The sequence below is a fragment of the Anguilla anguilla genome, chromosome 16 (genome assembly GCF_013347855.1).
Source record: "Anguilla anguilla isolate fAngAng1 chromosome 16, fAngAng1.pri, whole genome shotgun sequence".
Lineage (NCBI taxonomy): Eukaryota > Metazoa > Chordata > Actinopteri > Anguilliformes > Anguillidae > Anguilla > Anguilla anguilla.
This window is the reverse complement of record NC_049216.1, coordinates 19,526,750-19,547,740: the sequence shown is the minus strand read 5'-3', so window position 1 is coordinate 19,547,740 and position 20,991 is coordinate 19,526,750. Positions and strand designations below refer to the sequence as shown.

The following is a 20,991-nucleotide window of genomic DNA, read 5'->3' as shown; positions in this document are numbered from 1 at the left end:
GGATGACTTTCAAAAAATATCAACTAAAGACACGACATTTCCGGGGAAGCAGAGCGGCCACAGAAGTCCTGTGCCCACAGAACTGTTCATTGCCTGTGCCATTGGATTGTGCCAAGAGCTTAGATTCCACATTACTGAGACGTCATTCAGATCTCTCATTGTCAATTGAAATTAGTGCGATTTAGAATATGTATCACCAACCTGTGCTGAAGAACCGACGAACACTGTTGGAGCGTGCTGAGAAGTTTATTTCTGATGTTTATTTCACCGATTGCAATCTTAAAGGAAGGTAGCGTCACTTTGACACATTATCTGATCACTGCTTTAATCAACTACAAAATAATATGCTGGTCAGAGTTGTGTGATTATCATCGTCGTAAAACGCTCAGGCAGAAAGTGCACCTTTCTTGTGCAAGTGAACCTACCTTGTTATTGCAAATTATACCATTATATACACTGATTGGGAATGCATTTCCACTCGTACAGCTGTGCAAAATGTGACCTTTGGCATTACATTTTATGATGCTGACTGCATTATGCACTTATACGTCGCTTAAAAGCTTCTACCAAATGTAATGTAATGCAATACTTTGCTATTTTCCAGTGTTATTCTAAGGATTTGGTGTAATTTCTGTTCATACATTTCTTTCATCAGGTTGTATGGTGACACGTGTCCTTTAGAAACACTCTCTTCATTCCTGACTGAAAAACGCATTCAATATTCAGAGGCTGTGCAGCAGAATTTTCAGCCATGCAAAGTTGGTGACAGCTTTGGACCTACGTAAGCACATTTATTAAACTTTACTTTTCCGTATCTTATTTATGGTGCCGTTATTAACGACATGTTTGATTTTTCTTCGGGATATTATGTATGAAAAAAAGGCAAATCTATAAAAATAAATAAAATCCATTTGGGGAGCAGTGTCTTTAATCATTTTAATATTCTATACTTCCTTTTTTAGATGGTGGACATGTTGGTTTAAGGTCTTACTGACCATTCCAGATACCTGGAGAGGGAGTCAGGTGCATCTCAGATGGGAGAGTGATGGAGAAGCAATGGTGTGGCGAGATGGACTGCCTGTTCAGGTTGGGTGTAAAAAATGACCAATGCTAATCAACATCATTTACAATATTCCATGTGTCACAAATAGGGATGGGTGGTGTCATGAATCCTATAATGGATTGTATGCTACTGGAACATATGCACTGTCTCTGAATCACAGGGTTTAACCAAAGAGGGTGAGAAGACCAGCTATATGCTGACAGAGAGCCTGAGGGATGATGAGCCACACAGGTAAAACAGCTCAAACTGTCACCTGGCTGGTCCTGCTGGTATATGCAGCGTTCCTGTCAATAACCATACTTAACCTCTTCTGAGCTTCTGGTCTTATATTGAATAACACAATGTCCCATGACCTTATTTTTCTGTTGTGTTGCAGTGTCACTCTCTATGTAGAGCTGGCCTGTAATGGACTTTTTGGTGCGGGTAAGGGATCCATGATTGCAGCTCCTGACCCTGACAGGAAGTACACTCTTCAGACGGCGGAGCTTGTTGTGCTTAATCACAATGTCAGAGAACTTCTGACTGACTTTGAGATGCTTGTGGATATTGTGAAGGTATGGAATAACATAAATGAAAGAAGAGTCATCACTTAATCTTCCTGGGCCTCATCTCATACACAGGCACTAAGCCCTCAGTTTACTGTCTGAATAAATTAGTTTATTAAACACTTTTCATTGACTGAGAACTAAAGCTGGGCATTATACCTGCAAAGTTATGAACGGCTGGGCTAACAAGGCTATCGTGGATCATAAAACATGTAGCACCTAGTGGGAACAGGTATTGGGAAGTTCCGGTGGGCTCCCCTGGCTGATTTCTTTTGCTCCCTGGGTGTTCTCAGTGTCTGGGTGAGGGCGAGCAGCGTGGGTACCAGGCGCTCTTTACCGTAAATGAGATGGTGAACCTGTGTGACCCCGCCGACCCCAGTTCCTTTGCCGCCGCCCACGCCCTGGCCCAAAAGTTCTTCAGCCAGAAGAACGGACAAAGCCAACACACCGTCCATGCCATGGGCCACTGCCACATCGACTCAGGTTTCACACTCTCACACAAATTTCTTGCATTCTGAGATAATTAATCAGATATACAATTTGCAAAAGCTATTGATGATTATTTTTAATGTTTTGTTCAGCTTGGCTATGGCCATACGAGGAGACAATCCGGAAGTGTGCTCGTAGCTGGGTGACGTCGATTCGCCTCATGGAGAAAAATCCAGAGTTCATTTTCACCTGCTCTCAGGTACCATTGAACTCACCTCACCTGTATTTCACCTAATCCTGGAACTAGCATTCGACCTTTGACATGCCCTGACCACTTTGTATTCTCCTGACAGGCTCAGCAGTTTGAGTGGGTGAAGAGCTGGTACCCAGGCCTTTACTCACAGATCAAACATTTTGTGCAGAAGGGGCAATTCATCCCAGTCGGAGGCACATGGGTGGAAATGGTAACACTATTGTATTGCGTTGATTTAATATCAAGTTACCATTGAAGAGACATTTTAATGCTGCGTTTCTTTAGTCAGGATGCATCTGGAAATACTGTTTTTGTTAACAGGCCATATCAGGGGATTCTGCAAAGTCCCGGGCAGCAGTGTGTTTTGTTTGCACAAAACTCGAAACGTGTCTGCCTCTCTGTTTCAGGATGGAAACCTTCCCTCTGGAGAGTCCATGGTCAGGCAGTTTCTAGAGGGCCAACGTTTCTTCCATCAAGAGTTTGGGAGATACTGCACAGAGGTACAGAGGCATGCACAGTGACTCATGATCTGACTTATGTCTCTTCCTGCATCGGATTATATTTATCACTCATTAACACACAGAGGAATAAGAAACAGCACCTGTGGCATTGACCATCTTTTGTCTAAAAAGTCCCACAATTCTGTAATTGTTGTTTTAATCTGTTGAAATAATTCCTGATGAACTATGTTTATATAGTGCTTTTATAGTGACTGTAACTCATCTTAACCACCACTAATATGTAGCACCAATTTGGGTGGTGCACGGCAGCATTTCTGTCAGACCACTCTGGTGGAGTGGAGGAGCTTTATTTAGCTGAATATACTGGTGCATAATTAGGCGGCCAGATTGAGAGAGCCGGCGTGGGAATTTTGCCAGGACCCTAGGGTAAAATTGAGCGTGATGTCCAGTTTTCCCGCTCCTTTCTCTCTCTGCCTTGCTGCAGTTCTGGCTGCCGGACACGTTTGGCTACTCCTCGCAGCTCCCGCAGATCATGCAGGGCAGTGGGATCACTCGGTTCCTGACTCAGAAGCTCAGCTGGAACCTGGTCAACACCTTCCCTGTAAGAGCTCTCCTCCAGTGGGCAGCGCGGATGGGCTGTGGGTTGTGAAAGAACGTGCACGTGACAGCCAAAAAACATGAATGCTCTCTCTAGAAAGGGTTTCACTCTCACGTTTCACAAGCTGCTCCTTCGGCACTTAGAAACATGGACACAGAAAGACAGTGCAGTCGAGCATGTTTTCACAGTACACGGCACAACATCTTTTTCTTAAATACAACCCTTCAATATTCATTATGTGAGTATTTCTATATTTTGACAGAAATGTTTGATGCCTTTGATTGAACTCAGGCTCGCACAGGTCAAATAAATATGTTTAGTTTTCTGTTCAAACATCACACCTGTAAGCAATATATGTGCCTGATTTATGTGTATTTCAGCACAACACCTTTTTCTGGGAAGGGCTGGACGGCTCGCGTGTCATCACCCATTTCCCCCCTGGGAACTCCTATGAAATGAAGGGCAAAGTTGAGGATGTGAGTGGCTTTCATTGGGGGCAAACAGTCTTCCTGATGGGCCTCACCCCTGCCAATTCCTCTGCCAACTAGTTCCCACCCATTAATAGCTGGTACAATTGATGTTAAGCTGTATAGATCTACATTAATTAATGACCCAAAATTAAAATACAACAGGGAGATATCATTTGAGAAAATGTCAAACCAAGTAAATGATAAAAATGAAGATAAGTAATTTAAGCTGGTGTTTGGAATGCAAAGCAGCGTACTGTGCCAGGCATGGGCCCTGCAGGAGAATAACATCCTTAACCCAGCTTTACAGCTGCTTGTCTGTTTGAAAACCCCCAGAAAGATTTGGGGCTGGCAGAGAGGGTGACATCTAATGCCTTTCTGCTATTTGATCTCAGCTAACCAACACTTTGAAAAACAACAAAGATAAAGGACGAGCCAATCATAGCGCGGTCCTATTTGGTTTCGGGGATGGAGGCGGTGGCCCTACCCAGCTCATGCTGGACAGACTCAAGCGAATCCAGGACACAGATGGTCTGCCAAGGTGCATTCCCAGCCCACACCCTGAAAGAACAATCCCAGCAAGCACAATAAACAAGGAGCCCTGCCCAGCTCTGTCATCAAAGCACAATACTTAGGAAGTGTTTATTTGCCAGTTCAGACAGGGGTTTCACTATGAGAAGCAATGAGTAACTAAACTTACAAAAACATTGTGTGGAAAACTCAGACAGCCAGGAGAATAAGGAAAGACTTTTAGCATATCTCAGACCTCATATTGTGCTATTAATGACATCAGACGCTGCAGATACTCAACATTCATATATACGTACTCTCTCTCACATCACATGCCACCGATACTTCACTTTGACAGAAATACATTTTACAGATATTGTTGCTCCATGTCAGCGAGTCTTTTTAGCCAATCACAGTGACATTTCTGCTGTCATTCTTGTACTTTATGCATTGATTCAGGTGCTGCTTTATCCCTCAGGGTCCAGATGTCCAGCCCAGACAAGCTGTTCTCTGAGCTTCAGTCTGACTCAAGCCTCCTCTGCACCTGGTCTGGAGAGCTCTTCCTGGAACTTCACAATGGCACATACACAACGCAAGCACAGGTGTGTGTGTCACCAGCTGCGTCCTGCTGCTGCATCTCTTAAGAGTCATTAAAAAAACCTGCATCAGTACAGACTAAACGGTCACTGAATGTGTCTGTCTTTAGATCAAGCTGGGAAATCGCCAATGTGAAGCCCTGCTTCATGATGTGGAGGTGGCCAGCAGCCTGGCACTGTGCTGGAACCAGACCTTCCAGTACCCATCCGCCAAGCTGCAGGAGCTGTGGAGGTAGGTATTGGGCTGTGGCAGATTGACTTCAGCCACAATGACTCACTGAGTAGGAAGCACTGCTTTGCTTCACTAATAATATTCAGGCGTCAGGTTTCGTCTGTTTCACAGTCTGATTGCCTTCTGCTCAATCTTTTCTGTGAAGATGAATATTTTTTTGTGCAGTGTAGGTTCATAGAATGCATGATAGACCTTGACAGAAGATGACTGCTCCCTGGGAATTGTGTGTAATATGCCTAGGCACATTGCAGAGCATTAACAATGTGACAGCACACACTAGTGTACATCCTGACAGGTACCTGAACCTTATTTTACCCATCTGCTTTTATTTACCCGTGGCGTTCTCCTGTGCTGCAGGCTTCTGTTGCTCAATCAGTTCCATGATGTGATCCCAGGCTCCTGCATTGAGATGGTGGTGCAGGACGCTCTGGGCTACTACCAGGGTAATCAATGGGCCAGTAATCTTATCATAGTTCATAAATTGCATGTAATTTAATCCAGTTATATTCAGTAGTGCAATATTGTTTAAGTAGGCTAGAGAGGCATGGTGCAGTACTTTACAAGATTATATGAAATAAATGCAATGAACAGATTCAATTATGGCACTGGTTATGACCGAATATGGATAATTTTGATTTCTCATGGTAAAATAACTAATAAGGATCTGGGTAGCAGGTCTATTTGGTAGCTGATGCACCCTTCAAATAAAACACATTCTAACGAATGTTTTGGAAAAAGTTCTGTTATCACAGAAAATGCCTCTTGGAAACGAAGTTACATTTAAATGACTCCCAGTATAAACTAAACTTAGCTTGGCTTGTGCAGTGTCATTTCTGAAGGAAAGTGAAGTGATGCGTTGTGAGAGTGTGAGGTCTAACCTGTGCTTGTCTTTGTGTGGCAGACATCCGCCATGCTGGGGCCAGGCTGCTAGAGGAGGCCTGTGGGGCGCTGTGGACTGAAGCTCAGAGGGGCAGAGCCTCCGCCATCGCCGCTCTGAACACCCTGCCGTGGGAACGCACTGAGGTGATCTCACTGCCAGGAGGTGTACCTGAGCCCCCAAGACTCGGTGAGTCCAGGGAATACTTTTACACTGTCGGGAAATAGTCAATTTGCAGTTTACTGCTAAAACTATTTGATACAGAATAGGGTTAGCAGACACATCAAAGTTAAGAAGTGCTAAAACTAGTGCTAGCTGTTCATATCAATTTTTTATTGTATATGTTTATTAAATAATTATTCCTTTTTGCTAATAATAATTTCCATAAGAAATTCCTCCCATGCGTGTCTCACGTGTCTGTCTTTGCAGCGCTGGTGAAAGTTCCAAGCATTGGTGTTGCAGCTGTAATGGAGTCTGTCCTGCCTGCATGCCCCGTCTCTGTCATAGCTCAGGTACTCAGCACGATTTAATCCAAAAGCATTGTATTTAAGGGGATGCCTCTTCTGTTGTGTTCTGATAGGCTGACTGCACTTGCCTCACCTTGATAAGTGGATCCAAGAAAATGGGCTTGGCTTTGACATTACACTATGTTCTGATAGGCTGATGGCACCATCTTCATGGAGAATGGGACCCTGAAGGTGGTTATCGATAGGTCTGGCCGTCTAGTCTCCCTCCGGCTGGTGGAAGCAAACAGGTGTGACTGTCAATTGAAATTCTGTTTGAATTTCGAAAAACTTTATTGTCAGAATGTACACAGAAAATATACACAGAAAATTGGCATGTTGGCTTAATTAAAATTCTGGCATTATATACATAGGCTCAGGTATTAGAACATTTTATTTCCAATTTACTGTATTTTTCTCAGTCATTTCCTGTGGTTTACAGAGAGACCATATCTGATGGTTGCTGTGGGAACCAGTTTGTTTTGTTTGACGACGTACCCCTATACTGGGATGCTTGGGATGTTATGGACTACCACCTTCAGACTAGGTGAGGGAGCCAGTGTGCTTTTGCTCCACTTGATTTCATGCACATATTTAACTAGACAGGCAAGCACGCCTTCAGATGACCTAAGTTTGTGAAGTCCCGGAAGTAAGACTGTACTGCGCATCCTGAGGGCAAAACACTGGAGCTCCCATTAAAATAAACGATGAATATCAGAATTTTGAAGGCAAAATAAAACTTCCCTGATGGTATTCTGAAACTCGATTAACAATCCTTACGTTTCGTATGTTAAGTAGATTGTAAAAATATGTAATATGTCATACAATATGCAAATTTTTATAAATATTTTCCCAACACTTCTGGGACCACCAAAACAACCATTGTTTCACAAACTACTACATAACATGAAATTTATGATCACAAAAAATTGACCAATGAGGTTTTCTTTGGCAGTAAATCACCTTGGTGCTCTACATTGAATTCAATGGGCAGCAAGCTCTTTTGTCCTCAACATGCGCAGTTTCCTGTTGCTTCCTGGCCCCCTCCTACCCTCCCCAGTTCCTATGTTTACTCTAGAGGTTTGTGAGCCGGTGCCATTGCAAGTGTCCTTTTGGGGGTTCAGGGGAAAGTGAGTGGGGACTGGGTGTGTTCCGTTTAGGAAGCCTGTGGTGGAGGTGGTGGGGCCAGTGGAGGTGGGGAGTCCAGGAGGATTGCGGGGCAGTGTGAAGTTCACTCTGAGGATCAGTGGGAGGAGTTCTCTGATCCAGGAGATCATCCTGGATGCTTCATGTCCTTACGTCAAGTTCAGGACAAAGGTTTCCTTCTGGATTTTAAAATGGATTGCTTATTTCAGCCTTTGGCTTAATAACAGACAGCAAAAGTAATTCAGTAACCACATTCATATGGCTACATTAATAATAAACACATACCAACTTTAATCAGAAATAGATGACTGAATCTTTTAAGATAATATCTGGGTATTAGAACAAATGCATTCAAAATGGCAGGTATTCTTGCTGGTATAAGCATTTTTGTCAGTAGAGGCCAGTTCAACAAATGATGCCAAACCAGAGAAATGGTGAAGGTTGACTGGACCTCATGGCCTAACAGTGGAGCATGCTGACTCAGAGGTGGTTTTTCACCCCGCTTCCAGGTGGACTGGATGGAATCACACAAGTTCCTGAAGGTGGAGTTTCCTGTGCGAGTGCGAAGCCCCAACGCCACCTACGAGATCCAGTTTGGCCACCTGCAGAGACCCACACACAGGAACACGTCCTGGGACTGGGCCCGCTTTGAGGTGTGGAACGTGGGGTAGCGGGGTCAGGGCAGCTGCCACACCCAGCCCTGGGGGGTGGGGTACACCTCTGGTGAAATACTGGAAAGGAAACATTTGGAAGGGAAACATTGACTCAGAGAAGAGCTCACAATTTAAACAGCCCTGACAAACACTCAGTCACAGATTTCCAGTAGTGCCAGTTGAGAATTTATTGCACTAATGTGCTTAATTTGTTTGCCATTTTGAGTCTGTTGGGAGTCTGTTAAAGCAATACTTTGTTTACCCAGGAAGTGTCCCTTTGAGTCTGAAGTGAAGTAAATTGCCACTTTGCCTCATGTGAATCACAGAAGAAAGGCAAATAAACCCCATGAGTACTCAGCACATCACAATTTTCCTTTAAATGTCTCAGGTGTGGGGCCACAAGTGGTCGGATCTGTCTGAGCACGGCTTCGGAGTCGCGGTGCTGAACGACTGCAAATACGGCCACTCGGTTCATGGGAACACCATCACCCTGTCTCTGTGAGTTTGCTGCTGGGGTGGCGTTTTGGCACATATGCCACGCAGGAAAGTATCAGTCGCAGAACTCTGCCAAAGAAAATCGTGAGCTTAGAATATGAGCGTTATCAGTTCTTCTCCATTGTATTAAATGGTAAATAACACCTGCGATACGGAAAAGTGCGCACACACACAGTGCTCCTAGTGTGTGGGTGTGAGTGAAATAATGTTAGCGTGTGAGCCACAACCTGGAATTCTAAATTTAGGTGAAAATAAGAGAAATAGTTTTTTAAAATGTCTAATATTCCCATTTCATTTTGGCATTTTGCAGCCACTTCTCTTGTGAGCAACTTGCAGAATTTACATTCTTTTACATCCAGTCCACTTATAGATATACTGATGAAATTGCTGAAGGGTACAACTGCATTGCCGCCCCTTCCTTTTCTGCCTCCTTAGGCTACGTGCCCCAAAGTTACCAGATGCTAACGCAGACATGGGGCAGCATGAATTTACCTATGCAGTGATGCCCCATACTGGTAGGTGTCCAGACGTGTCGTTTGCTTGTAGAGGACTGCATTTTCATCAGTCGCTCATGGCTACAGTGCAGCATATTTGCATGATGAAGTCCAATTTGCCTATATAATAGAGACTGATATATGCTTTCATAACCATCAGAAGGAAATGACCCTATCAGGCTTTATAATGTACCTGAATTGTACTTCACCATGGAAATATCCTGCATTTGTAACGTCAGTTATTGTGGTTTTGCCTGTTAAAATGTCTGCTCTGCAGGTTCTTTTCAGGAAGCGTCTGTCATCCAGTGTGCCTACAACTTGAACTACCCGCTGCGTCTGATCCCCAACGCCCCCGAGGGCTGCAGCTGGAGCGCCTTTTCAGTCAGCTCACCCGCCGTTGTCCTTGAGACAGTAAAACAGGTACCTCCCAGGAAGTGGCCCCTCGGCCTTATCCAAAAACGCGTCAGGCTTGGCGTGTGACAAAGCATTCTTACGTCCTGCAGGGCGAGGACAGGAAGGATGCTCTGGTCATCCGGCTCTACGAGTCGCATGGAAGCAGCGTATCAGTTACTCTCACCACCTGCCTGCCCATTCGCAAGGCTTGTCAGTGAGTAGCATTAGTGTTAACCAGGAGTCATTCTTCTTTACAGTAAAACCCCTAAACACCTGAGAATGAGTCTTAAAATTATGTTTTTCCCTCTTTTCCCTCCCCAAAGCTGTGATCTTCTGGAGCGCCCCAATTGGTCATGTCCTGTACCAGTCACAGACGCTGGAATCTCCCTGAGTTTCAGCCCCTTCCAGATTTTGTCCCTTCTGCTCCTTCTAAAGTGAAAGCCAGTTGGAAATACCATCAGGGTGTCTTAAGGGGCATATGTCAAAAGCCATAAATTAAGGGAAAACAAAACAACTCGTGTTTAAATATTAAGATATTTCTTAGCAACTACATCAGACTTGAGCAACAAATCATAAAACATTAACTGATCTTACAGGTCAAACTACTTTTTTGAAATTGACTAAATTTGTACTTTACAATATAAAGCAATTTAATTCTCCGAACACTGGAGAATGCTGCCCTTGTTCTATATTTTATTTTTCATCCCACTCCCACAGAACTAAATCTGAATCCAACCGCATATACAGCATGATAGTGTAAAAAGGTTATTTTTGCTTTTTTTTATATACAAACTTTTTCAAAGGTACAATAGTCACAAACGGCATTAAATTTGTACACAGTACAATCTGTATCAAGTACAAACAGTATTAAAATGCTGCTAGCAGTAGTTGGTCTCATTCAGCCCGTTAGCTGTCTCTGGCACTTCTCCTGGTAACTCGCCTTCTCAGTGTCCGTGTACCTAAAATAGAATTTAATCTGAATCAATCACAGTTTCCAAAATGTTTAATCTCAAGGACCCTTAAAATGGCTACCCTGTATATATGAAAGTCTAAAATATACATAAATATTCTTTAAATGGAACATATTTGTTTCATTTGGCTGCGAACCCTTTGGGATTCCACAGACCCGTTTTGGAACCCCTGAATTTGTACGTGCATACAAAAACGAAATCAGCACAAGTGTATGGTACAGTCATTGAACTACAGTATGAAACCATTGTTTACTCATGTCCTGTCGTGCATTTGCTCGGGGGGGGGGGGGGCAGGAGGGGCGGGAAGGGTTTTGTGGCGTTGCACCTGCACTATGTTTCATGTGTACGTTTTGACCCCATACCTGTCTGCGTTTGGACCACTTCCTGCTTCCTCTGTCTCCCTCTTTTTGGCCGCGTTTCATCCTGGGTTTCCTTTTCCTTCTTCACCCTCTTCTCCTGTTTTACATCCTTTTTGGTCACTCGGGCCTGTTTCTTTTTTGGCAACTAATAAAAGCACATTATAATTCTTTTAAGGAATCTTGGCTGGCAGTAGTTTCTCATTTATCAGCAAAGTAGTAGTTAAGCAACACTGTATTGAACAGATCCTTGCGTTTGTGTATGTACATTTATAATCCACAATCAAAGACGTTAGACCATGTGCCAAGATATATTGTTCAACGTTTTGAAAGAGGAAATGCAGCCTCTCACCTTTTTATTCTCAGTGTAGTCACCTCCCTCTTTCTTAATTCTTTTCTTTCCTTTGGGAGATTTGGAATCTGTAGGAGTGAGGGAAAGGAAGCCTTTGATATTCTCTCATGGTTTGCCAGGTATATTGTTGTATTTGCCACTGATTAGGGAAAGTAGTTTACCTCGGCTCATAATTTTTGGGACACATGAAGAACATAATCCACTTCAATATTTCAATGTTTAATTACAAAGAGTAGAAAATACAATTATATACATACTTTAAATGGAAATTAAATAAGACATTGAGTAGTACACGTGTACAAGTTCTTTCTGCATGGTCAAGGCTAAGCCGTAGCTAAAAGTCAAAACCATTTCACCCGTGAAGAGGTAGCAATTATATTTCTTACCTTTTGGGGCCAAGGGGCCAGGGTCTCCCTAAAAATGAAGGGGATTTCAGTGAAGGTCATTCTTTAATCACTAATCACTAAAAGCTGTGTTGCCAAATCACCGATGTTTCAAGAACTTTGTCTAGATTCTCACTCATGTACAGGAACCAACAATGTAATATATTTAAAGTATTTCAAAAATCCAAAAGAAAAAGCCAGGAAAACTATTTGGCATATGTTTTACTTTGTCAGTTATTTGTCACTCCCGTCATTTTTCCGGACAGGAAAGGACTAGGCTGAAATGAGCGTACCCTGAGCACAGAACTACAAGGTTGGCTTGAATGAGCAGCCATAATAGTACTGTATCACACATTTTCTCACCTTGAACCATATAGTTCTGCCATTGTGGTCTCTAACTGACTTCATTCCATCCACGGAATAACACTGCACCCAGCCCTTAAAGTAGGAGTAATCTGCTTTCTCAGGGTTGTAGACTTTACCTCCTACCACAGTGGGTGGATGCAGAGCCACATGTGAAAAGAGAATGCGTCAAGTAAAGGTTATCCAAAACAAGATGGATAATACACCTTGCCAAGGTCACAGAATGCTCATCCTGTTACATGGTGATAAGGATGTAACTCATTTAATTTGGGAGAAAACAGAAGAGACTGTTGTTATTTCAAGGACAGCAAATGCCCCAGGTTCATACAGCCTGAGACAGCAGCTGTAACATACCCAGCTGAACGACTTCCAGGGGCACAGTGTGACACAAGCTGAGTAGATCTGGTCCTTCAGACTTCACCTTTAACACACAGTTGGAAACGGGAAGGTAAGAATGTATCAAATTGCATAATCCCCATTCAAATCACATCTATATTCATATTTTCATAACCTTTCAATGATTTTTTAAAAAAGGTTAAAACCTTCCATTTTTAGTCATTTCTGACATAGTGTAATAATACCAGAATTTCAGACAAAATTGTACCATTTTAAGGGGTAACTACTTTTTGAGAGGTGTAATATATTGGCATGTGCAGGCAGGTGAAATACTACCAGATGACATAATGTAGTGGGCATACATCAACAAAGTGGTATTTTTCTTTGCAGTATCAGCACATTGGCATTCCTGGACTTCAACTGTAAATTACACCAAACTAGTAAGACTGCCAGAAAGATTCACGCATTTGAATAGTTATTCCAAAAACTTTTTGAAATTCCCATGGCTTTTCATAAACTATGGGACCACTTTGACTTCTTTCCATTACTCTTCACTGACTTCCATTTCCCTGATCACATTTTCAAAGACAAACTAAAATTGGACGGAAAGGACAAAGAACAAAAAACTTATTTTCTTGTCACTTACCTCTCTCTTCTCACTAGCTGACTTATTGTCCAGTTCAGATAACTCCTTTGACTGAAGCCTTTCAAGCACACTTCTTGCATTTACAAAGGGTGGAATATCTAACCTATGAGGGGAAAAAAACACAAATATATTTAGATGATTACGTACAGCCTCAGAAACTGGCATGCAGTTATAATGCTTTTTGCTATTCCAAACTGAATTAAATTTGAATTCTTTCCTGCAATAAGCACAATATAATGAAGAATTTGTTTTCTGAACAGGCATTTGGATAGTTTCACAATGTGTCTATACAGCGTGTTCAGGGGCATTTTGTTGATTAAGGAAGTAGGCTTTGTACACATCATGGCTCACCTATGCAGGATCTCTGCTCGTAGGTAGTTCCCAATCCCATTGAAGTACTTCTGGTTGAGCAAAGTTTCACAGATGGGCTTATCAAAAGCCCGGTCTGACAGATGTGACAGAACGTTATCCCTGCAACATTTCAATACCAACCTATTAATGCCTCATTCACACAGCAACAATAGCACAGTTAACAGCACTGCTGATGACGGAAGTAAGTTTTTATTAAAAATGGTCCTCACCTAAAGCTCTGGTACTCAGACATGGTGCAGGGACCCCTGTCTGGTTGCCAGGTCCCATTAGGCTGCCAGCTGCCAAACCTGCGGGTATCCACAAAGCTCAAGGCCCTGCGTGGCTTCTCATTGGTGTAGAACCGCAGGTGGGCGTGTTTGGGGAGCTCCTCTGCGGGTGTGAAACGAAAGTACCCAGACATCCCAAAGCGGAAGACCACGTTCATGGGTTGGACCAAACCAGCCTTGGCCCTGCCCGCAGCACCTTCGCACTTGATGGGTGTGAGTGTGAGCATCACCTCCTTCCCACGGGACTTGGCACTGATGTGGTAGGCTTCACAGGCAAAGGGAACCTCAGGACATTTACTTACCTCAGACTTCTCCACATCCCCTGTGAACACAACCCCTTTGCACACACGGTTCACAAACAGACTGGCCAGGTGCAGCTCTGGGCCCTCAGGCATTGTGGGTTGGGAAAGAGGTCCAGCTGAGGGAGGCAATGGCAGTTATAAGCACGCCATTAAGCAGTCGGATTCTTTCATACTGGTTCATGTAACATATGAGCATTTCACAACCATTAACATGCTTCATCGACACAAACTCCCTATAAAACTTGAAAATGTGTTTACAACAAAATTTCAAATTGTTTCAGTGAAACCGGTGAAATGCTGCACCAGATATTTGAAGAATAGACTAAGAATGTGTTAATGTTAACCCTTTCTCAATAATTAAACCCTTTGTTCCGTGAATGAAGGACAGTCTACAAAAATATCGTCAGAATCGGTAATCGTTCTGCATTACATATCCTGCAACTCACCTAAATAGCTATGAAACTATACTGTACGTGTAATTGACTTGGTTTAAGTAGGCTAAGGGTTCAAGTAAGTGCAGCCAGTGAAGGAAGTAGGCTAATTACGATCAGTTTAACCAGAAATGTTTTAACATCCTTGACTACATTAATCAGAATTACCAAATCGATCAATTAAAGAAGTCACGCTGAAAGGCATGTTTTGAAACCACAAGAAGGTTGCAAAACGTGTGCAATTCAGCTACTTCGTGCCTGTTAAATCACGTATTACGTTAGCCAGCCAGCTAGCTAATATAGCTTACATAACCTTAGTCCTTAAAACTACTCTGAGAGTTAATTCGGACAGCGTGTGACTTCGGTCTGCAAATATGGCACATTTTCTAATAGCTATATACTCTGAAATAACATAAAACTAAGACAGCTTTTACTCATCGTGCTTCGGACAATTTACCAGTGCCTGAGAAGAGTAGTTCGTGTGCTTTCAGTTGGCCAGCATCGAATTAAAGCAGGATACTGTGTATCTGATGGGAGTTGTAGTTTTTTTGTTTTTTGTTACTTACGCAGAGACTGAATCTCATGGCGAGTTTATTTTTATAGTTTGAACATTCGGTAGTTTAATATTCTGATAAGATAACAAAAAATTCTCTATATACAAAGACCTATAATTTGGCTGTGTAAACCTATTATATAATTAAAATAATATATTTTTAACTTTATTACATTTTTTTACAACCCACTATATTTTGTCATTGTCATTGAAACTGAAAAATGTCATTGAAAAATGTGTGCCATGATTGACTATATAATATGGATAAAATATTTACAAAAGTTGCAAGTGAACCAGGTTGCTTTCGGTAGCTACAAGTTACAAGTAGTAAGAAATAATACCACTGTAATAAACTATTACAGCTTTTAAAGAATCTATTCTATTATTACAGTGACATTACTTCAAATAGCCTATGTCGCATCATTCATTTCAAAACGAAATAAGGAGCTCAACGCGTATACCAATGTAGTCAGCTAAGGAACCTTTGCCTTTAGACGTGTTTCTACCCGATTAAAACATCGTACCCACAGCGAATTTAAAAAAAAACCGAAAGTAGCAATGTGTGAAACACAAGATCATTTCCTTGTTGTGGAACAGTCTCAGTACTATAGGAAAAGCAGATAGCTTCGTGTCATATTATTTCTGAATCCCCGTGTTTCAGTTGTTCAAACAATTAGAACCAGCGCTTGGAGTTTAGATATTTGAACTGAGCAGTTTTGCCGGTCTATCAGGTGTACGCGTTAGGTAACGCTAAATTCGCAAGCTAACGTTATTGCCACCCAAGTTATTTTCTGGCTATGTCTGCCTTCACAGTCGCTGCACCACTTCGAGTTCTCTGTGTCCATGGCTATCGACAAAACAGCGACTCTTTCCGTGACAAGACTGGGGCTCTTAGGAAGCTTCTGAAGAAACACGTTGAGTGGGTGTACATTAACGCGCCTCACAGCGTTTCGCAAAGAATGGACGGTGAGTGTTGTTGACTATGCACTCTGCAGCAAGCCCACGTATTTTGTAGATGCACATATTGTGCGCATTTTGTAGCTGTATATCCAGAATGGACATGTAACTAGATCGTTTAGCTAACACAGACTCAAGTCAGAAGTATCAGAAAATACGTATTTGTGTATGTCTGGGAAAGCCTTCATCACCTGAGGAGACACTATGGAATTTAAGGTGTAGTTTTGTATTCCTGGTAAGCATTGTTATTACTGCACCTATATACCATGTGTGTCCCCATTAGTTTTGCAGGGACAGGAACAAAAAGAGGTGGCCAAAGATGAAGAAGACCCCAGGGGTTGGTGGTTCTCAGATGTCCAGGCTCGGAGCTTTGATGCTGGGCAAGTGTGTGAGGCCAGTCTTGGGCTGGAGGAGAGCTTGGAGGCTGTGAAGAAGGCCGTTCGGGAGTTGGGTCCCTTTGATGGGATTCTGGGCTTCAGTCAGGGAGCTGCACTGGTGGCCATGGTGTGTGCATTACAAGAACAAGTTTCCACTGATTTCAAATTTCAGTTTGCCATTTTAGTGGCTGGCTTCCAAAGTGTGTGTGCTCAGCATGAAAGGTTTTACACTGGCACAGCCCTCACCATCCCCTCGCTGCATGTATTTGGACAGAAAGACGGTGTGATCCCTGACAGGCTCAGTAGAGAACTCCTCTCTAGATTTGAGAACCCTCAGGTCCTGACTCACCCTGGTGGCCATTTTGTACCGGCAGCCTCTGCACATAGACAGACATACCAGGAATTCCTCAGGAGATTCCAGTGCTAGGGAGGGGCTGGACTGAAGTTTGCTCAGATGCACTGGGAATGGTCAGTACATTGCCTTAAGCCAGCCTTCGCTAACAGATTGAATCATAACCTGATGTAATTGACACACTGATCCACAAATAACTCAATTAGCTGAAGCTTGGAGGTATTGAAGAGAGAGATTCTGATTTCCATTGCACAGAAGAGTTAGCCTATATCTTACCCCTAGACAAGCAGTCCAGGTCTGGTTACTGGTATACAATGGTAAAACCTTTCTTAGACATAAGACAATGACATACTCATGTTAACATACCCACGTCTGAAGATTTGTTTCTGGCATGTTCTGTAATGCTGATCCACCAAATTTTTCTTTGCTAATGTAAAATATAGTTGGATACAATTTCTGGTAGTTTCTTTGTGAACATAAGCCTTTTCATGTCAAGCTGAAAATACAGAATGATTTACTTATGCAAGCACATTTATGAAAAACCCCTTTATTAAATATGTACATACATATGATAAAGTTCCACCTCATTGTAGTGCATTCATCATGGCTTGCGCTTGCTTGAGTTCTGAAACAAAGCAAAATTCACCAAATTAGTGTTTCATCAGCAGCAGATGGAAAGAGGATAGACTTGTCTTTACAGCTACTCACTTGGCATAACTATGAACAATCACAAACCATTAAGCAGGACATTATGAAAACGACATTTGTTCTGCCAGCACATAACTCATTTCTTCTGTTCTAAATGTATTAACGATGTGTGAAAAATGTTTTGCAAACACTTGTTTCATTTACATTTGTTGCACATGACAGCATTTATTTGCTTTGTATATCCTTTTGCTGAATGACTTGCAATGCTCATTTCCACTTCCACAAGTTTTCCACTTATACAGCTGAATGTTAATGAAAACATTTAAGGCCACTTACTTTTCTCTAGAGTATAAAAACTGCATTGACCTGTCAGGTCGACAACAACTTGGGTTTAAATTCAGGCCCAAAGCCACTGTACTACTGTCCTGCCCAGACACAATATTCCCCCAGGACTGACCGGTCAGCAGGACCCGGAACTTGTCCGCAGTGATGGATACGACGGTGGTCTCTGTGGAGCCCGATTCCGCGCCTTGTGCCTGGAGTCTCAGCTGTACGGTGGGTTCGTTCACTTCCTTCAGCTCACTTGAGCTCAGGGTGTAGTCCACCCGCCAAGACACGCTCTCCAGGCGGCCTACTGTAAGACACACCCACCACCAAAGCGTCAAGACCCGTGCTCACAAAGAACAAAAAACTATCCACAGACACAAAACAAAACCAAGGATCGAAAGAGGCTTGGGTTTTTATCTAGGACAATGGGGGAAAAAACTCCACTGTGTTAACCTAGTGACTATTTTAAAATGAAACACGGAGTAAGAAAATGCAGATGTGTCTGCTTTCGGCCTTCCTCGGTGTTCATTAGTACTCACAGCGAAGACTGCTTTCCCTCAGTTTCTCCTGCAGGGCTGTGTGCTTGTCCTCGTATGACTTACACAGTCCTGTGGTGTGCTCTGAGGGACACAGGGACATCAGATGGGTGCACTGCTTAGTCACTGCAACAAACCTCATGCTAATGGCTTTACCGTCAAAACAAATCAGAACCTACAACCCACACTCATCTGAAAAGCCAGGGGCAATGTAATACTTAATCTACTATAACTTTTAAAAAATACTTCTTGCAGGACAACAAAATAACCTTCACATATAAAAGCACCGCTAATTTGTCAACACAATGGCTTATACTATTACAGTTAAGACACTGAACGGCTTGGAGACGCTCTGATGGATTGTCTATACCTTTGGGCAGGCCCAACTGCTGGAGCTCACTGGAAAGGGACTCGCTGTCCAGGTCATGCTTAGCCGCGCTGGACAAGATAAAGCTCAGTACGGCCACACTGGCTTTTATATCGCCGCTCTCTGAACCAGCAAAGAGTCATGTGCGTCAGAGGAGAGAAATGACAAGAGATTAAGATTGAATGCAGATCGCAGTTCATTCTTTCGGATGTCACGGCTCGAATATTTTCATATTACGCTGACTACATCTGGTCCTTCTTAATCATAAATGAAACATTTCTGAAAAGCAGTGCCTTCTCTTACCGAACTTTGCGTCTGCAGTTATCTTTGCCACTTTACAATACTGAAAGAAAGAAAAAACAACGCTAGAATAGATTCATTTGAAATATGTAATGTATCTTAATCTCATATAGTACCTACCTGGACTATTTTGTCAGAGTAGAATACCCCACAGTAATTAATTAAAATGTAATGTTTTCTTACATCAATGCCTTCCCCAAGCAGATCCTTCAATACTTGCACACAAAGGAGCTTCATCTTCACACTCGACTGAAATTTGAGAGGAAATGTTTCAGTAACGTTGCACATTATATTCTGAGATGGGTTGCTTTTTTGTTCACAAATCTACTGTAGCAAAATAATGCCTTACTGAACAAATTTACATACGAAAGTAGATTTCCAACAACAGGTATGAGCTAGCTGGCCAGATGATGACTGGAACAATTATTAACCTTTGTTATAAAAAAAAAAAAAGGTAAACAAGCTAATTCAGCACCAAGACCAAATCTTGTTTAGCTAATTTAGCTACTTGACTAATTTAACACTGACAACAGAAGACATACTATTTTAGCCAAAGTGCTAATTTCAGCGAGGACCCAGTCAGGACAATCAAGGTCTCCACAAAACCGGAATCGCTGAGAAATAAAGAAAGAAAGATGTTAACTAACATTGGATGTGCAGTTATCATTGACACCATACGGTATATCAGTACACTAGAGTAACGTTAACGAAAAAAAGTGACAGCTAGCTATAGCTGCCGAGCACTAATGGAGAAAACAAACAGTTCAGGTTGGCAGCAAGCCAGCTGCCTGCTTGCATGACAATCACGCCCATTACTACTACAGTGTAGGCTAAGTTCACAAATCAGCTGCAAAGATAAAATATGTCAAGACATTTAACATTACCATATTGGCTAATTAGCGCTTGAGATTCGAAGAAACACTGGGTCCTAAGTAAAAAGACAAGATTAGCCTGACGCCGAGTAGCCTTCTGTCAGCTGACGTTATTCTGTACATTGGACAACCAATGTTTAACGCAGAGTTTAAATAATTTGTTTTGCCTAGTTTCATTTTAATTCCAATATTTAAATACTTGTGCCGAGACACATGGTGAACTAATAATGTAACTACAGGACAATTCTGCGTAAAGATAGATTTTTAGAGATTAAACCAATGGAAGACACGTAGCATCTTAATGGAAACGTATGTGAGTATTACAAAAAGTCAGTCAGTCATGTCTGTAATAGACTTCCGCCAGTTGGGGGAAGATTGTGCATGTCACCAAAAATGGGATTTTCCTCAGCCATACTACTCTGTAACCATCTAAATCTGAAGACTGGGTGCGGTTAGTTTGCACTTGAATTGCGGACTTCCTAACTGCTGTAATTGCTTTTTATGACCAATAGGATCACACCTCTGTGTCATGTGAAAATCAAAGATATTGACCCTCAGCTGTAGCCGATTCTGATCTTCACATGAATGTTCAACTGATGTCCTGATTTAAAGTGGTCGGTAAAGATTCAATGGCACTTAGAAAGAACAGGAGGGTTTTACTCTTGTTTTCTGATCAAATTCCCTAAAACTGACTCCAAGTCCAACCACGTAATAAACCCACTTTCACCTCATTGCCAACTGAATCTCTTATATCCCAGGCTGGCACTGTAAAAGAGATTTTGCAGAAGGAAATTACAGTTTATCAATCACAGCACTAGTGTGGATATGGAGTACATTTATAATAATAAAATTTTCTGTGGCACTGTTTTGTGATATCTGTATATCAAATGTAAAAGATTCAGCCAAGAGTTGCACAGTGGGGTGTGTCACATCCGACTTTAACGGATTTTGCGATATGGCATTTTGGATAAATGTATGATGTACTGGCACTGGAACCTTGACAATGTGAAAGATAAACATAAAATGTTGGCTACAATGGACATTTTCAGGGTCGCCGTAAGGGGGGGGGGGGGGGGGGGGGGGGGGGGGGGGGGTGTTTCCAAGGGCCCGGACAGACAGGGGCTCTCAAGCCGGGCACCCACCGCACGCGTATCGACCGCGAGCGCACTACGCGCGTAACTGAAGCGTAGTTGAAGTACTGTTATTACA

The 20,991-nt window shown here is 42.5% G+C and overlaps 4 protein-coding genes across 6 annotated transcripts; 2 read left to right on the top strand and 2 right to left on the bottom strand.

Annotated features, from left to right (window-relative positions):
* The first annotated feature begins 38 nt into the window (after nt 1–38).
* On the top strand, nt 39–11,223 carry man2c1 (mannosidase, alpha, class 2C, member 1). Its single transcript, XM_035395367.1, has 26 exons — nt 39–289; nt 656–781; nt 963–1,086; nt 1,224–1,294; nt 1,440–1,617; nt 1,902–2,091; nt 2,190–2,296; nt 2,391–2,501; nt 2,698–2,790; nt 3,236–3,352; nt 3,730–3,825; nt 4,212–4,357; nt 4,805–4,928; nt 5,033–5,154; nt 5,512–5,597; nt 6,056–6,220; nt 6,461–6,543; nt 6,691–6,785; nt 6,977–7,081; nt 7,695–7,851; nt 8,190–8,333; nt 8,722–8,831; nt 9,264–9,343; nt 9,600–9,742; nt 9,826–9,929; nt 10,039–11,223. Exons 1-26 carry the CDS (start codon nt 189–191, stop codon nt 10,151–10,153), a joined length of 3,093 nt encoding a protein of 1,030 aa, XP_035251258.1. The 5' UTR covers nt 39–188; the 3' UTR covers nt 10,154–11,223.
* On the bottom strand, nt 10,387–15,035 carry neil1 (nei-like DNA glycosylase 1). Of its 3 annotated transcripts, XM_035395371.1 has the most exons (11): nt 14,951–15,035; nt 14,063–14,178; nt 13,704–13,963; nt 13,474–13,593; nt 13,123–13,225; nt 12,495–12,561; nt 12,141–12,262; nt 11,781–11,808; nt 11,395–11,462; nt 11,049–11,190; nt 10,387–10,674 (listed from the first exon to the last, which is right to left on the bottom strand). In XM_035395371.1, the coding sequence occupies exons 2-11, from the start codon at nt 14,153–14,155 to the stop codon at nt 10,622–10,624; spliced, it is 1,056 nt and encodes a 351-aa protein (XP_035251262.1). In that variant the 5' UTR covers nt 14,156–14,178; nt 14,951–15,035; the 3' UTR covers nt 10,387–10,621. The 3 variants fall into 3 exon arrangements, with proteins under 3 accessions (XP_035251262.1, XP_035251259.1, XP_035251261.1); XM_035395368.1 differs by having other exon boundaries at nt 13,704–14,178; XM_035395370.1 differs by lacking the exon at nt 14,951–15,035 and adding an exon at nt 14,509–14,944 and having other exon boundaries at nt 13,704–14,178.
* A 533-nt stretch (nt 15,036–15,568) lies between these two features.
* On the top strand, nt 15,569–17,308 carry ovca2 (OVCA2 serine hydrolase domain containing). The gene is made up of 2 exons (XM_035394849.1): nt 15,569–16,012; nt 16,287–17,308. The coding sequence occupies exons 1-2, from the start codon at nt 15,844–15,846 to the stop codon at nt 16,805–16,807; spliced, it is 690 nt and encodes a 229-aa protein (XP_035250740.1). The 5' UTR covers nt 15,569–15,843; the 3' UTR covers nt 16,808–17,308.
* Nucleotides 17,264–19,947, bottom strand: commd4 (COMM domain containing 4). Its single transcript, XM_035394850.1, has 8 exons — nt 19,795–19,947; nt 19,453–19,524; nt 19,094–19,159; nt 18,914–18,953; nt 18,614–18,733; nt 18,247–18,327; nt 17,838–18,014; nt 17,264–17,357 (listed from the first exon to the last, which is right to left on the bottom strand). The coding sequence occupies exons 1-8, from the start codon at nt 19,795–19,797 to the stop codon at nt 17,317–17,319; spliced, it is 600 nt and encodes a 199-aa protein (XP_035250741.1). The 5' UTR covers nt 19,798–19,947; the 3' UTR covers nt 17,264–17,316.
* Between the last annotated feature and the right edge of the window lie 1,044 nt (nt 19,948–20,991).